The sequence below is a fragment of the Salmo salar genome, chromosome 22 (assembly GCF_965601325.2).
Source record: "Salmo salar chromosome 22, fSalSal1, whole genome shotgun sequence".
Taxonomy (NCBI): Eukaryota; Metazoa; Chordata; class Actinopteri; order Salmoniformes; family Salmonidae; genus Salmo; species Salmo salar.
In genome coordinates this window covers 13877993-13896143 of record NC_138312.1, presented here as the reverse complement: position 1 = coordinate 13896143, position 18151 = coordinate 13877993, and the positions used below count along the sequence as shown (strand labels likewise).

The 18151-nt window shown below is 45.2% G+C and overlaps 1 protein-coding gene across 1 annotated transcript in view; it reads left to right on the top strand.

The window, feature by feature from the left end:
• skib (SKI proto-oncogene b) overlaps positions 1-10258 on the top strand; it is a 36485-nt gene extending 26227 nt beyond the window's left edge. Inside the window, exons 2-7 of the mRNA XM_014166256.3 lie at positions 6045-6158; positions 6424-6527; positions 6731-6984; positions 7315-7598; positions 7740-7970; positions 8115-10258. Of these exons, the coding sequence (XP_014021731.2) occupies positions 6045-6158; positions 6424-6527; positions 6731-6984; positions 7315-7598; positions 7740-7970; positions 8115-8327 (1200 nt within the window). The 3' untranslated portion in view covers positions 8328-10258. The remainder of the gene's footprint in view (positions 1-6044; positions 6159-6423; positions 6528-6730; positions 6985-7314; positions 7599-7739; positions 7971-8114) is intronic.
• The last annotated feature ends 7893 nt before the right edge of the window (positions 10259-18151 follow it).

Genomic DNA, 18151 nt, shown 5'->3' with positions numbered 1-18151 from the left:
TGGACTGCTCCGAACAGGCATTCTGGGAATTTGACACTATGTCTGTCTAAATATATACCACTCACAGAACGCGTTTCATGTCCAAAGATATCTGGGACTCAGAACCATACCAAACATGCTCATACTAATAACATGTCATCTGTGAGGATATCTTTGTCGTGTCATTTTTAGCCATGTTTGGATAAGGCCTACAGCACATGGAATTATGAACCAGCCCGCTTCCTTTAGTGAAATCCCTCTGTTTTATCTAGGAGGCCAGCTGTTTTAGCCATAATGAGAAAGCGGGTACAGACATGTGATGTTGTTTTGGTTGCTATATTTGAGCTGAATTGGATTTGCTTCCTCCTAGTTACACTGTCTGTTGCCTGCCTGGGACCATTAGAGGAGTCCACTCTTGTCCGGCTCATTCCTGATCTACATGGAAATGTGATATATGAATGTATTTGGATGTCCGAGTAATGGTTCTCTCTACTGCGAAAGCAGCAGCTAATGGGGATCCTAATAAAATACTGAAGTCTGACTGGTTCCTCTGTTTATAGACCTAGACACTCGGCAGCGTTGATGGGTCAACTGCAGCTCACTTAGGGAGTGTGGAAAGGCTGGGGAATATGATAGAACCTTTCATCCTCCGACGTGGCTGTACGTGTCACACTCGCTGCTGTTGGATACAGTAGGTCAGATATGTAACGGACAGACCAGGTCTCGGTCTGTCCAGTCTGCAGCTCAGACCTATCCGAGTCTCAAATCCCAAAGACAATTAGGACAAACAAATCAAGGTGGCTTTGCTGCCGTGCTGTTCTCTTCTCACGACAGCCCCTATCCCTTTCTGTGTGTTCTTTATGGCACGTTGACGGCGTGGCCATGTCGTATGTCACAGTGTTACCATGCTGTTGCAGCTCAGGTTACCTTCTCCCAGAATCCCCTATTGTTGTCACGCTTCCATAGCCGTGTCACCCTGACACACTTTAGCTCAGACAGTGTGAATCAGGATGGGAAGTAGCCTAGACACTTTAGCTCAGACAGTGTGAATCAGGATGGGAAGTAGCCTAGACATTGGAGAATGGTAAAGGAGGATTCGGAAGTCTAGACACTCAGAGGTTTGGTAGCATAGTGCATTGTATTTAGGCGTGGTGCATGCACATGTAAGCCTGACACCAATCAGCTAATCCCAGCCCAGCTGTCATTTAGGAGGTGACCACCAGGCTTAACCTGAATCATGGGACTGTCCTTCCTACACACAGATACCATGAGCACTGAATAGAGGCCTATAGACTTTCCCCCTGACATCCCAGCCCACCCCAGCCCTGCCTCAGACCTCTCTGCCAGAGAGGAAGGGGCGATGCGAGAGGTTCCACTCTCGCCAAAATCTGTCCAAAATAAACCCAATGCGTTTCTACGGGCTTATTTTAGACGTGAGCTTGTCCCCTGCCTTGCCGCCTTTGGGACAACGACTCCAGGGTGGACACGTGAGCATGTGGATATTATAATACAGATCTCTGCCCACTCTCATACGTCCCACTAAGGCTGTTTCCCGGGTGAGCTCTGCCAGTTGGTGTGCCCTTGAGCGAGGCAGAGCCCTTCTAAGCACACTCAGATCTAGGGATTACAGTGAGGGGTTTAGTAGGGGAAAGGAGTCTGAAATGTGAAACTGTTGTGTCTTGTTGCTGTGTATTTAATGCCATGCAATCATGCAGCATGCTGTGGTATTGTGTGACGGAAGCCCGGGGAAGTTCAGCTGGGGAATCTATTTTTGGGCCTTTTCTAAGTGCACTCCTGTGTTTTGTTTTTAGATCATTCCATTTGAGATTTTAGCTTGTGCTTCAGCAAATGCTAAAGGATTAGATGTTTTAGCACTGCTTTCACAGCCAATAGCGTGACAGACATGAAACATTCAAACAACGAGCAGCTGGGACTGATTCAATTAAATTGATCGTACCCACGTTGTACTTTAAATTTAACCTAGATATACAGTGTATTCAGAAAGTATTCAGACCCCTTGACTTTTTCTAAATTGTGTTACATTACAGCCTTATTCTAAAATGTATTAAATACATTTTTCCCCTCATCAATCTACGCACAATACCCCATAATGACAAAGCGAAAACAGTTTTTTTTTATAATGTTTTGCAAAAAAAGACCTTATTTACATAACTATTCAGAGCCTTTTGAGCTCAGGTGCTTCCTGTTTCCATTGATCATCCTTGAGATGTTTCTACAACTTGATTGGAGTCCACCTGTGATAAATTCAATTGATTGGGTATGATTTGGAAAGGCACACACCTGTCTATATAAGGTCCCACAGTTGACAGTGCATGTCAGAGCAAAACCCAAACGATGAGGTTGAAGGAATTGTCCGTAGAGCTCCGAGAGAGGATTGTGTGAGGCACAGATCAGGGGAAGGGTACCAAAACATTTCTGCAGCACCCAATGGTCACTCTGACAGAGCTCCAGAGTTCCTCTGTGGAGATGGGAGAACCTTCCAGAAGGACAACCATCTCTGCAGCACTCCACCAATCAGGCCTTTATGGTAGAGTGGCCAGATGGAAGCAAATCCTCAGTAAAAGGCACATGACAGCCCGCTTGGAGTTTGCCTAAAGGCACCTAAAGGACTCTCAGGCCATGAGAAACAAGATTCTCTGGTCTGATAAAACCAAGATTGAACTTTTTAGCCTGAGTGCCAAGCGTCACATCTGGAGGAAACCTGGCACCATCCCTACGGTGAAGCATGGTGGTGACAGCATCATGCTGTGAGGATGTTTTTCAGCGGAAGAGACTGGGAGACTAGTCAGGATCAAGGAAAAGATGAACGGAGCAAAGAACAGAGAGATCCTTGATGAAAACCTGTTCCAGAGGGCTCAGAACCTCAGACGGGGGCGAAGGTTCACCTTCCAACAGGACAATGACCCTAAGCACACAACCAAGACGACGCAGGAGTGGCTTCATGACAAGTTATTGAATGTCTTTGAATGGCCCAGCCATAGCCTGGACCTGAATCCGATCGAACATCTCTGGAGAGACCTGAAAATAGCTGTGCAGCGACGCTCCCCATCCAACCTGACAGAGCTTGAGAGGATCAGCAGAGAAAAATGGGAGAAACTCCCCAAATACAGGTGTGCCAAGCTTGTAGCATCATACACAAGAAGACTTGAGGCTGTAATCGTGCCAAAGATGCTTCAACAAAGTAGAGTAAAGGGTCTGAATACTTCTGTAAATGTGATCTTTCAGTTATTTAACAATTTCATCCATTTTAGAATAAGGCTGTAACGTAATAAAATATGAAAAAAGTCAAGGGGTCTGAATGCTTTCAGAATGCACTGTACATTTGTGTTGCCGTAGCATTTTGCAGTTCTCACCCAGCAGTTTGCATTTTACTATAATACTCATTTGTTGATTGGGCCTGTAGTTGGATCAATAAACTCAGTCAGTCATTGCTTATCAGATCCATGTCAAATGAAGTAAAACAACATTCTCATCTTCTATCACGCTCCAATTGGCATCTATTGGCAAAGATGCAGATAGTCCACTTGGAATACATGGTGTTTATGTGTCTGTTGACAGTTATAGTGGTGTTAGGACGATTTGCCGTGTGGATATTTGCTTATCACTGTATTACCACACTATTATAGGACCGTCGTTTCCAGACAAAGCATGTCTGCACTGTTAGCTCCTGTTTAGCCTACAGGTTTACTTTGAAATGGTCCCCCCTTTATGGCTCCTCAAAGAAATGTCCTACAATAGCGAGTTGAAAAGGACATTGCTTGAATGGACTCTTTAAGAGGAGGCTGTACTTGGCCTTCAAGTATACATTCCTCCAGCTCAGTGCTTCCTCTGTGGTCCCGCTCCCCCCCCCCCCCCAGCCCGCCCCCTCCCTCGCACTCACCACTCCGTTCCCACAGGGGCCCTGGCCAAAGCAAACTCCTGCGAGGAAGTCTCCCCCTCCCTTTTTCTCTACCTCCCTCTTTCCCTCCTTCTCTCTCTCTCTCCCTTCACTCACTCACTCCATCCTTAGCGGGGCCATGTCGGGTGGTTTGGGCTAGGATTGCAGTGAGGATTGCAGTCATGGGATGTGGTGTGCATCCAGGAGGAGGCTGTTATGTCTCTGATGCTGTGTCTGTGTGGCCTTGTTATGGCTGTGATGTGGTGCTGAGTAAAGCCCGTGTGGCTCCTCTCCTGTGAGATCAGTGTCAGATTTAGCCAGCAGGTCCCTTGTGGTGTCTGGGAGGGTCTGTTTTCTAACTCTGTTATGTCTAGGGCTCCACGTTTTCCTGGAGCTGCAAACCTCAGTGTAGGAATAGTACCAGACAGACTTTGTTGGGAAAACAACAGCGATGGCAGTAATTATAGACTCCGGGTTTCGACCACTCTCCGCTTTTTACAAAAACTCTGGCCTTGAGTGAGGCAGGTGAGGGTTGGAGTCATCGTAGAGTCAGCTGGAGGTCGGGGTTAAATGTCCCGGGCACTAACCTCACAGTCTACTGCCTAACTGTGTGTGTGTCTGTTTGTGTGTGTGTGGTTAGACACTTAGAGAGGAGACAGATGTTTGAGTCAGGGAGGGAGACATGAGAGGAGTGTCCAGACAACTACAGTCATGCCCTCTGCACTTGGGCCTTGTATGATTGTAGCTTTGTGGGCCAGAGGCGCAGCAGAAATGACAAGGTTGCGTGGCATGTTTTAGTCTGAGCACCATCGTACGGTCGACCGAGGCTGGCAGTGCAGTGTGAGACCTAACTGACTGACACCTCCCCCTTGTGATACATTGCCAGAACCACACACTGCTTCTAAGCTAATCAGAACCGTGAGACAGGGTTCATTTACACCAAAGGCGTCAGTCAGTACCAAAGGAAATGTATCTTTCTCCCCTCAACATTATTACAATGTCAAGTGATACACCCTTCAAAAGGATATAGTGGAGTATATTTTCCATTCACGCCTGTCTACTATATACTTTTGTGTTACTTTTATGGGGCGGCAGGTAGCCTAGCGGTTAATAGTGTTGGGCCGGTAACTGAAAGGTCGCCGGTTCGAATCCCCGAGCAGAATAAGTGAGAAATCTGCCGATGTGCCCTTTGAGCAAGGCACTTAACCCTAAATGCTCCTCTAAGTCGCTCTGAATAAGAGCATCTGCGAAATGACTCAAATGTAAACGATACATCCACAGTATATTCAGTCGTGATTTCAACTGAATCATCCACTGACAAGAGGGCCTCTTTGAGGGAGAATGTCATAGCAGTGAGATAAGTAAGATAACTCACAGGTCCGGGCAGGCCTCTCCCACTGCCTTGGTAAACTTATCCGCATCCTGACAAGTGCAGACCTGTGGCTAGATTACTCACCACTGAAGCCAGAAGAGCTGCACGCACTGTCACTTCCTGGATCACTGTTACATGGCCAAACCCGCTGCTGTGTGAAGCCCCTTTGCTCAGTAGGAAAAAGGAGAGCGAGATGTTAGGTTAGCTAGTCCTGTCTTCATCTGAAAACCTATACACTCGCTCTGGATAAGAGCACCTGCTTAAATGACTCAAACGGCAAAAGAATTCCACTGTAATCTTGCTCAGCGGCGCCAGTTGGGGGAAACATTGACTCTACGATCCGTGCCGAGGTACAGCGGCACCGACAGAACGTTTCACTCCAGTTGTCCGTCAGGTTACAGAAACACTATTCTCAGCCTTCTCTCCCACACAGAGCAGAGAGTATCTCCACTGCACCTGCTGGCGCCTCCCGTACTCAACCCCAGAGCCCCCAGCTCACAGACAGACCTCACCCTGATAGAAACGTCTACCGTTCCCCTCACACACTGGATTAGGGCCGCTAGCCGATTTTGTATGGATGAGACTATTTGGACACATGGATGTTTCTCTGAAATACACCTCAAGGTGATTGATGCCAATTACAGTATCGAACACCTCTGAAGGGGACGTTGCGTAAAGATATTTAAACTATCTATCTACGACTTGTGCAGTACAAGTGTGTTACAGACTACTCCGGTAGATGAAGACGGTGATCATTAATAGTCTCTTCCGTATCTCTTTCTCTTCTCTCTATAGCCGCACAGCCCAGTTCCAGCCAAGAAGTTCAAACTGGAGAAAATGCACTCTCCATCTGCCGACAAAGAGAAGCAACCCGATTGGCTACAATCTCTATCAAAGTCAGGGAACAAGGTTTGCTGCTCATGTTCTCTCTTGATTGGGATACATGTGATTTGCTGTAAGGTTAAGGGTCAGGGCCATCCTATACAGAGAGTCCTCGTTGCCTTACCTTATACATATGAGCCCTGTAATTCAGTCAGTTAATTACGTTGTCAATAGTCTCTTTACAAACCAGTCTACATTATGCGATATGATTTCACTGTACCTTTCCAAGGATGTTTTTTGAATTCCCTGTTTCATAACTGTATTATAATGTAAGAATCCTATCTGTTTCCAGGATCTGAAACCGGTCCAGCTGAAACAGAGGCCGTCAGCCTTCCGCCCCTGGTCCCCCAGAAGTACACCTGCTGAGAGGCAGAAGTCTACCAGTCACAATGAGAGGTGAGTCAGAGACAGTCATGCTGTCATGGTTTCTCTCATCCTTTTCACCACACCACGGTAATGGACTGTCAGCCTTTAACACATTGAGGTAACATTCCTAAGGAATTATCATATAACAATGACCAATAACCACATTTTTAACCCGTTGCTAGGATGTCTTACTGTATATTGCTGAACTAACTTGTATTTTCTTATCATAACAGATCAAACCACAAAAATGTGGACACGTCTGTGGTGCCCAATGTGGCCCCAGCTCCGTTGGCCTACCAGAGAGAGGAGCAGGCCCCAGTGGGCCACAGCCAGGCTCCAGGCAGGGGAGACCAGCACATCAGCTCCGGACCAGCATCACAGTGTGGAGACTCACAGCCTGTGGCCAGACTTGTTCACATCAACACAGCCAACGGTGTGGAGGAAATGGAGACTGATGGGGAGATTGAGGTGGATGACTGTGATGACTGTGAGTATGACACACTGTTGTTCAGACATTCTGTAAGAGAAATAGGGCACTAGGACACACTCCAATACTCAAGGACAGGCAACCTAACCCGAGCTAATACGGCAGCAAGACTTTCTGTGGAAATTAGTCTTTACCATACTGGAAGTAGGCTATGGTTAGTTTGCCTGATCCCTGTGAGAGGGTGCCATCTAGTGGCTGGTTTTTGCAGCACAGAGCACACAGGGCAGTCTCAAGTCAAAAGATTTTACTCAGCAGCAGATGTCACTGCTGTTCCAATACTTTTTTAGGCTTCACCCTATAAACATATTGTTTTATTTTTCTGTCTTTCAGACCCACCATCGGTCCCCTCCTTGGCATCCCCTCCATCTGCTTGCTCCAGTATGTCCTGGACCCTGACCCCCCAGACCACAATGAGGCCCCTGGAGGGCCCAGTCCGGCTGGTATTACCAGGGGCACCTTCATGCCCAGAGCTGGACACACTGAGACAGACCCTGTATGGAGGTCTTGACTCCAAGGAGGCCAGGGAGAAGTTCCTGCAGGAGATTGTTAAGATGAGAGTGAAGCAGGAGGAGAAACTAGGGGCAGCGCTGCAGGCCAAACGCAGCCTTCAGCAGGTAAACCTCCCACTCAAGATCCAAAATGGCCGCCTTTTGGCACAACATTTTCAACCGTTTCTTCATGTGTACAATGTGTTTTTTTGTGACACAATCTTCAGGACACAACAGAATATTAACCTTTTTTTTTTTCACCCACAGGAGTTGGATTTTGTGAGGGTGTCCAAGAAAGGGCGTCTTCGAGAGGCCATCGAGGCCAAGCGCAACCTGAGGAAAGAGATAGAACGCCTGCGCATGGAGTGGGACAGGAAGATGAGGGAGGCGGATGAGTCCCGTGGCCATCTGAAAAGAGAGCTGGAGAGAGAGAGGCAGACACGAGTCTGCGACAAAGGCTGTGAGGCTGAACGCCTGCGAGCCAAGTACTCCACACAGGTAGGACCAAGATCCTTCTGATATAGCCTGCACACATAGGTTATCATACAGAAAGAATCACACACACACACACACACACTACCTAATCAAGAATAGTTGAGTCACTGCATGTGCTTCCTGACTGATGTGTACCTTCCTTTCCAGATTGAGGAGCTGCAGGTTCAGCTGCAGCAGGCGGAGGCGGACCGAGAGCAGCTGAGAGGGGAGCTACAGCAGGAGAGGGAGGCGCGGCAGAGCCTGGAGAGGGTGGTCAAGGACCTGCAGGCTCAGCTGGGAGGCCCACAGGACAACGCCATGAACCCCCAACACACTAACGCAGAGACACACAGACAGACACAACTTCCCAATGGATCCTGAAGATGCGTGCGCTAGACAGTGTGTGGTTGGAACTAGAGACTTAATGCAAGAGGGTGGATACAGAATGCACTGCGCCTCTTGTTAAGGAAACGAAATTCACCAAATTGTAAGATGTTTGTGGGAGACAAAGACAAGAGGTTTTCATAGAATGAAAAAGACATCTTCCGGTTACTGATATGATAGAAATGGACGTTATTATAATAATATATGATCTTTATAAAATGAACTGGATAAAAGTATGAATACTCATTGTTGTACAGCCTACAGAAGATAAGAACGAAAGTCCATGGAAGACACCTCACAACTGACTTTAGAGCCCACAGTCAGATCTCTGAAGCTGTTCAAGGATTTTATTTTGGTATAAGCTATTTAAAATGTACGAATATAGCTATATAGTGTTACTTGAATATATAGGGGAAAGAGAAGTGATTGTTTTCATGAAATGACAGTAGCAGGTGTAACTCTTGCTAGTGCCACGGAATCTCGGTACACTTTAAGGTATTACAAAGCCACTGGAAACAATGGACACCAGTATACCACTATTGACTTTTTTTCAATCAATCAGCTTGCTTAATTCAAATGTTTTCTCTTTTTTTTGAGGATGTACAGGACATGTTGCATCAGCAGCACTGCTATCCTTCAGGCAACGCTCACATACGTACATATTTACACATTCACATACGAACATATACATGTATGCGCCAGCTTCTCTACCGTGTGTATTTGTGTTCTTGTATTTAAAGCCTGAAGTATTGGGGATTGTGTGGCCTGGAATCAGTTCCACCCACCTTTTGTTCTCATCTTAAATATTTTATGAAAGTGCTACTTTTTACAATTCTTATTCCTTACACTTAATTAGTCTTTTTGAAAATAGTTTTTTGAGATACAGTATATTGTGTATGAAACCAAACTATGTGACAACTGTTTAAATGTGCTTGCCCATGCTAGAATGGAGTTCTGCCCAGTAAATCTAATGTTACCCACATAAAACACCTTTGATATAGCTTTCTCTTTGGTGAATTGAGGTATTTTCCGATTTTGTATCGAGTACTGTAAAATAATTTATATTCCGAAAGAATTTGCTGCTTGTCAACTATAAGCATACATTTTTAGTCACTGGTTTTCGGGCTCTTTGAAAAAGCAACATGTGCAGTTTCAATGAACAACATTTCTACATATATATACAAAATATGGATATATATTTTTGTACTTTACGAAAAGGAATTGCACTTTTTAAAAAGAAAATTTGCATTGTGCATTAAACTCCCTCGTGTTTTTCAACTCACAAATAAACATGAACATAGAACACTTTCATTCAATGAACTCTTATGTAAATACAATGTTCAAGGATGATATTGTAAATAAGATATTTGTCAATAAGTTTGCTTGCTTCACACTTAAATTGCGTATGAATATTATTTTGCCTCTTACTTGAAACCAATAGAAACTCTATATTTGAAATGTTAGTATTATAGTTTCATTATTGTTTCCCTTCGATATCATCTGAAATCAATGGGCATTTAATAGAATGGATTATGCTTCTCTTATTTGATGTATTGTAAGGTGTCTCCCAAAACCCAGACCAAAAATTTTACCCGAAGACGATATCTCACCATCAACCGCTTTATCCGACTTATCAGACAATGCTAAAGCTCCTATTAGGATAAATATTACCCCTTCCTTCTTTGGGTTTCATTCCTAGGTGCCCTCATGTATTGACGAAGAAGATACTTTTATGTCTTACGTATCAGTTACTTTTATTATCTCCCACTGAATACCTGTTGGGTACAATGTACTAGCAATATACGTCGTGTTTATGCTCTTTATTGTAGTTTTGGTTTGGAAGTGGGGTTTGTTTTTGCCGCTTGTTTCAATGTTTCTTTTTTCTTTGGAAAAACTGTATAATAGCCATTAAAATCAAATCAACCATATTCATGAGTGTGTTTTATATCTTATTACAGTCAATGAGTTACACAAAGTGTAACACTGTTATCACGTTTCAAGTTGTATTAGTTGTATGTACAATGGCTTCAGCAAGTATTCATATCACTTGACTTACTCCACATTGTTGTTTTTCAGCCTGAATTCAAATGAATTAAAAATGTATACAGTACCAGTCAAAAGTTTGGACACACCGACTCATTCAAGGGTTTTTTTTTATTTTTATTTTTTACAATTTTCTACATTCTAGAATAATAGTGAAGACATCAAAACTATGAAATACAGTTGAAGTCGGAGGTTTACATAGTGAAGACATAGACAATGACGTAGTAACCAAAAAAGTGTTCAGCAAATCAAAATATATTTTATATTTGAGATTCTTCAATATAGCCACCCTTTGCCTTGATGACAGCTTTGTACACTGTTGGCGTTCTCTCAACCAGTTTCATGATGTAGTCACCTGGAATGCATTTCAATTAACAGGTGTGCCTTGTTATAAGTTAATTTGTGGAATTTCTTTCCTTCTTAATGCGTTTGAGCCAATCAGTTGTGTTGTGACAAGGTAGCGGTGGTATTAGAAGATAGCCCTATTTGGTAAAAGGCCAAGTTCACATTATGGCAAGAACAGCTCAAATAAGCAAACTGGCTCTCATGAGGACCGGCACAGGAAAGGAAGACCCAGAGTGTCATGTCCTGACCATAGTAAGATGTTATTTTCTATGGTAGAGTAGGTCAGGGCGTGACAGGGGGTGTTTTTCTATATTTTGTATTTCTATGTTCATGTTCTAGTTTTGTATTTCTATGATGTTTTGTTTGGGATGATCTCCAATTAGAGGCAGCTGGTCCTCGCTGTCTCTAATTGGAGATCATACTTAAGTAGGGGTTTTTGCCACCTGGGTTTGTGGGAGATTCATTTTGAGTAGTGTATGTTTCACCTCTGAGTCACGGTTTGTTGTTTTTTTGTCATTCAGTTTATTTATGTATTGCATAGTTTCACAGTATAAATAAAATGTGGAACAACACACACGCTGCACTTTGGTCCTCTCATTCCTACGGCAACCGTGACAGAATCTCCCACCACAAAAGGACCAAGCAGCGTGCCCAGGAGGAGCAGGGATCCTGGGCCAGGGAAAGGAGAGAGTGGAGGACGTCCTGGACATGGGAGGAGGTAATGGCAGGGGACAAGACCCTGCCATGGAAGCAGGTGGAGACAGCGAGGGAGGAACGGCAACGTTACGAGGAACATTCACGGCAACGACGGAAGCACAAGAGGCAGCCCACAAGAGATTGGCAGAGTCAGGGTGGAGACCTGAGCCAACTCCCCATGCTTACCATGGGGAGCGAGTGACGAAGCAAGCACCGTGTTATGCGGTGATGCGCACTGTGTCACCAGTGCGCATTCATAGGCCAGTGCGATCTGTGCCCGCGCCCTGCATTTGTCGAGCTAGGTTGAGCATCCAACCAGACCGGGTTGCGCCAGCTCTACGCTCAAGATCTCCAGTGCGCCTCCACGGTCCAGTATATCCTGTGCCTGCCCCACGTACCCGGCCTCCAGTTAGTCTATTCAGCCTGGTACGACCTGTGCCTGCTCCCCGCACTCGCCCTGAGGTGCGTGTCATCAACCCGGTTCCACCTGTACCGGTCCCACGCATCAGGCCTCCAGTGTGCCTCCTCAGTACAGTACGTCCTGTGCCTCCTTTCCACACTCGCCCTGAGGTGCGTGTCATCAGCCCGGTGCCACCTGTACCGGTCCCACGCATCAGGCCTCCAGTGCGCATTCCCAGTCCAGAGCTTCCGGCGACAGTTCCCAGTCCAGAGCTTCCGGCGACAGTTCCCAGTCCGGAACCTCCTGAGACGGCCTACGGTCCGGAACCTCCTCAGACCGGCCTGCGGTCCGGAACCTCCTCAGACGGCCTGCGGTCCGGAACCTCCTGAGACGGCCTGCGACCCGGTACCTCCAGCGGCGGCCTGCGGCCCAAAACCTCCAGCGGCGGCCTGCGGCCCAGAACCTCCAGCGGCGGCCTGCAGCCCAGAACCTCCGGCGATGATCCACGGTCTGGTGGCACAGAAGCAGAGGGATCAGCGGGCGGAGCGGGGGTTACGCCGCGAACCAGAGCTGCCTCCTCTGTTGGAGGATCTGCAGGATAAGAAGGTGATGTGTACTGCACCAGAGCCGCCATAGACAGTAGTTACCCACCCTACCCTCCCCTTTTTTTTTGGGGGGGGGGATTTTGTTGTTGTTTTGTTTAGGTGCGGTCGGAGTCCGCACCTTTGGGGGGGGGGGGGGGGGGTACTGTCACGTCCTGACCATAGTAAGATGTTATTTTCTATGGTAGAGTAGGTCAGGGTGTGTTTTGTATTTCTATGTTCATGTTCTGGTTTTGTATATCTATGTTGGTTTTGTTTGGGATGATCTCCAATTAGAGGCAGCTGGTCCTCGTTGTCTCTAATTGGAGATCATACTTAAGTAGGGTTTTTTTCCACCTGGGTTTGTGGGAGATTAATTGTGAGTAGTGTATGTTTCACCTCTGCGTCATGGTTTGTTGTTTTTTTGTCATTCAGTATATTTATGTATTGCATAGTTTCACAGTATAAATAAAATGTGGCACGACACACATGCTGCACTTTGGTCCGCTCATTCCTACGACAACCGTGACAGAGTTACATCTACTGCAGAGGATAAGTTCATTAGAGTTAACTGCACCTCAGAAATCGCAGCCCAAATAAATGCTTCACAGAGTTCAAGTTACAGACACATCTCAACATCAACTGTTCAGAGGAGACTGTGTGAATCAGGCCTTCATGGTCGAATTGCTGCAAAGAAACCACTACTAAATAAGAAGAAGAGACTTGCTTGTGCCAAGAAACAGGAGCAATGGACATTAGACCGGTGGAAATCTGTCCTTTTGTCTGATGAGTCCAAATTTGAGATTTTTGGTTCCAACCGCTGTGTCTTTGTGAGAGTCAGAGTTGCCTGCATCCGTAATGGGTCAGCTGTCAAACGACCCCCACTCATCACTGTCAAACGCTCCCTGAAACATTTCAGCGAGCAAGCCTTTCTAATCGACCTTGCCCGGGTATCCTGGAAGGATATTGACCTCATCCCGTTAGTAGAGGATGCCTGGTTATTTAAAAAAAAGCCTTCCTCACCATCTTAAATAAGCATGCCCCATTCAAGAAATGTAGAACCAGGAACAGATATAGCCCTTGGTTCTCTCCAGACCTGACTGCCCTTAACCAACACAAAAACATCCTGTGGCGTTCTGCATTAGCATCGAACAGCCCCTGTGATATGCAACTTTTTAGGGAAGTTAGAAACCAATATACACAGGCAGTTAGAAAAGCCAAGGCTAGCTTTTTCAAGCAGAAATTTGCTTCCTGCAACACAAACTCAAGAAAGTTCTGGGACACTGTAAAGTCTATGGAGAATAACAACACCTCCTCCCAGCTGCCCACTGCACTGAGGATAGGAAACTCTGTCACCTCCGATAAATCTACTATAAGCGAGAATTTCAATAAGCATTTTTCTACGGCTGGCCATGCTTTACACCTGGCTACCCCTACCGCGGTCAACAGCACTGCACCCCCCACAGCTACTCGCCTAAGCCTTCCCCATTTCTCCTTCTCCCAAATCCAGTCAGCTGATGTTCTGAAAGAGCTGCAAAATCTAGACCCCTACAAATCAGCCGGGCTAGACAATCTGGACCCTTTCTTTCTAAAATCATTTGCCGAAATTGTTACAACCCCTATTACTAGCCTGTTCAACCTCTCTTTCGTGTCGTCTGAGATTCCAAAAGATTGGAAAGCAGCTGCTGTCATCCCCCTCTTCAAAGGAGGGGACACTCTTGACCCAAACTGCTACAGACCTATATCTATCCTACCCTGCCTTTCTAAGGTCTTCGAAAGCCAATTCAACAAACAGATTACCGACCATTTTGAATCCCACCGCACCTTCTCCGCTATGCAATCTGGTTTCAGAGCTGGTCATGGGTGCACCTCAGCCACACTCAAGGTCCTAAAAGATATCGTAACCGCCATCAATAAGAAACAATACTGTGCTGCCGTATTCATTGACCTGGCCAAGGCTTTCGACTCTGTCAATCACCACATCCTCATCGGCAGACTCAATAGCCTTGGTTTCTCAAATGATTGCCTCGCCTGGTTCACCAACTACTTCTCTGATAGAGTTCAATGTGTAAAATCGGATGGCCTGTTGTCCGGGCCTCTGGTAGTCTCTATGGGGGTGCCACAGGGTTCAATTCTTGGGCCAACTCTTTTCTCTGTATACATCAATGATGTCGCTCTTGCTGCTGGTGAGTCTCTGATCCACCTCTACGCAGACGACACCATTCTGTATACTTCTGGCCCTTCTTTGGACACTGTGTTAACAACCCTCCAGACGAGCTTCAATGCCATACAACTCTCCTTCCGTGGCCTCCAACTGCTTTTAAATACAAGTAAAACTAAATGCATGCTCTTCAATCGATCGCTGCCTGCACCTGCCCGCCCGTCCAGCATCACTACTCTGGACGGTTCTGACTTAGAATATGTGGACTACTACAAATACCTAGGTGTCTGGTTAGACTGTAACCTCTCCTTCCAGACTCACATCAAACATCTCCAATCCAAAGTTAAATCTAGAATTGGCTTCCTATTTTGCAACAAAGCATCCTTCACTCATGCTGCCAAACATACCCTCGTAAAACTGACCATCCTACCGATCCTCGACTTCGGCGATGTCACTTACAAAATAGCCTCCAATACCCTACTCAATAAACTGGATGCAGTCTATCACAGTGCCATCATTTTGTCACCAAAGCCCCATATACTACCCACCACTGCGACCTGTACGCTCTCATTGGCTGGCCCTCGCTTCATACTCGTCGCCAAACCCACTGGCTCCAGGTCATCTGCAAGACCCTGCTAGGTAAAGTCCCCCCTTATCTCAGTTCACTGGTCACCATAGCAGCACCCACCTGTAGCACGCGCTCCAGTAGGTATATCTCTCTGGTCACCCCCAAAGCCAATTCCTCCTTTGGCCGTCTCTCCTTCCAGTTCTCTGCTGCCAATGACTGGAACGAACTACAAAAATCTCTGAAACTGGAAACACTTATCTCCCTCACTAGCTTTAAGCACCAGCTGTCAGAGCAGCTCACAGATCACTGCACCAGTACATAGCCCATCTATAATTTAGCCCAAACAACTACCCCTTCCCCTACTGTATTTATATATTTATTTTGCTCCTTTGCACCCCATTATTTATATTTCTGCTTAGCACTTTCTTCCACTGCAAATCTACCATTCCAGTGTTTTACTTGCTATATTGTATTTACTTTGCCACCATGGCCTTTTTTGCCTTTACCTCCCTTATCTCAGCTCATTTGCTCACATTGTATATAGACTTATTTTTCTACTGTATTATTGACTGAATGTTTGTTTTACTCCATGTGTAACTCTGTTGTTGTATGTGTTGAACTGCTTTGCTTTATCTTGGCCAGGTCGCAATTGTAAATGAGAACTTGTTCTCAACTTGCCTTCCTGGTTAAATAAAGGTGAAATAAAATAAAAAAATAAAAGAGTAGGTGAACGGATGATCTCTGCATGTGAAGCATGGAGGAGAAGGTGTGATGGTGTGGGGTTGCCTTGCTGGTGACACTGTCAGTGATTTATTTAGAATTCAAGACACAATTAACCAGCATGGCTACCACAGCATTCTGCAGCGATATGCCATCCCATCTGGTTTGCGCTTTGTGGGACGATCACTTGTTTTTCAACAGGACAATGACCAAACACACCTCCAGGCTGTGTAAGGGCTATTTGACCAAGAAGGAGAGTGATGGAGTGCTGCATCAGATGACATGGCCTCCACAATCACCCGACCTCAACCCAGTTGAGATGGTTTGGGATGAGTTGGACCGCAGAGTGAAGGAAAAGCAGCCAACAAGTGCTCAGCATATGTGGGAATTCTTTCAAGACTGTTGGAAAGGCATTCCAGGTGAAGCTGGTTGAGAGAATGCCAAGAGTGTGCAAAGCTGTCATCAAGGCAAAGAATCTCAAATATAAAATATATTTTTATTTGTTTAACCCTTTTTTGATTACTACATGATTGCATGTGTGTTATTTCATAGTTTTGATGTCTTCACTATTATTCTAGAATGTAGAAAATAATCAAAATAAAGAAAAATCCTTGAATGAGTAGGTGTGTCCAAACTTTTGACTGGTACTGTATGTTCTCACACAATCTACACACAATACTCCCTAATAACAAAGTGAAAACATGTTGTTTGACAATTTTGTAAATGAATTGAAAACTAAATACAGAAATATATAATTTACATAAGTATTCACACCCCTGAGGCAATACATATTAAAATCATCTGTGGCAGTGATTACAGCTGTAAGTCTTTCTGGGTAAGTCTCTAAGACCTTTGCACACCTGGATTGTACAATACTTGCCCATGATTCATTTCAAAATTCTTCAAGCTCTGTCCAATTGGTTGTTGATCATTGCTAGACAACAATTTTGAAGTCTTGTCAAAGATTTTCAAGCAGATGTAAGTCAAAACTGTAACTTGACCACTCAGTAACATTCACTGTCTTCTTGGTAAGCAACTCCAGTGTAGATTTGACCTTGTGTTTAAAGTTATTGTCCTCCTGCTGAAAGGTGAATTAATCTCCCAGTGTTTGATGGAAAACAGACTGAACTAGGTTTTTCTCTAGGATACGGCCTGTCCTTAGCTCTATTCTGTTTATTTTGAATCCTAAAAACTCCCCAGTCCTTAACAATTACAAGCATACCCATAACATGATGCAGCCACAACTATGCTTGAAAGTATGGAGAGTGGTACTCAGTAATGTGCTGTATTGGATTTGCCCCAAACATAACACTTTGTATTCAGGACCAAAAGTGAATTGCTTTAGTGGCTTGTTGCAAACAGGATGCATGTTTTGGAATATGTTCATTCTGTACAGGTTTCCTTCTTTTCACTCTATCAATTAGGTTATTATTGTGGAGTAACTACAATGTTGTTGATCCATCCTCAGTTTTCTCCTATCACAGTCATTAAACTCTGTAACTGTTTTAAAGTCACAATTGGCCTCATGGTGAAATCTCTGAGCAGTTTTACTTCCTCTCTGGCATCTGAGTTAGGAAGGACGCCTGTATCTGTCAAGGTAACTCTAAATAGCAGGAGGGGTGAAGGCGCAGGAGACCGAGGTACGTGAAACACACGTTTAATTAAATAAGTCCAAAAATGCCGAAACAAGGCAGGGTACAAAACTCCAACAACAGGAATAGAATCCTAGAATGATTCGGGACGCAGCCCAGCAACCCTAATGCCCAAATAGACAGCGGCAGAGGAAAAACAAATCCCCAACCTACTAAAAGACGACACAAAATAATCCCGCACAAACCCCAACCAAAAACAGACAGACTAAATACCCCACTAATGACCTAACACAAAAACAGGTGCTAACCTAAACAGACATCACCAAATGACACAGAAACAGTGGCAGCTAGTAGGCCGGCGACGATGACCGCCGAGCGCCGCCCGACCGGGGAGAGGCGCCACCTTCTGTGGACGTTGTGACAGTATCTTTATAGTGCCTGGGTGTATTGATACACCATCCAAAAGGTAGTTAAAAATGTCACCATGCTCAAAGGGATGCCTTTTACATTTTTTCCCATCTACCAATAGGTGCTCTTCTTTGCAAGGCATTGGAAAACCTCCCTGGTATTTTGTGGTTGAATCTATGTTTCAAATTCACTGCTAGACTGAGGGACCTTACAGATAATTGTATGGGTGGGAATCAGAGATGAGGTAGTCATTTAAAAATCATGTTAAACACTATTATTGCACACAGAGTGAGTCCTTGCAACTTAT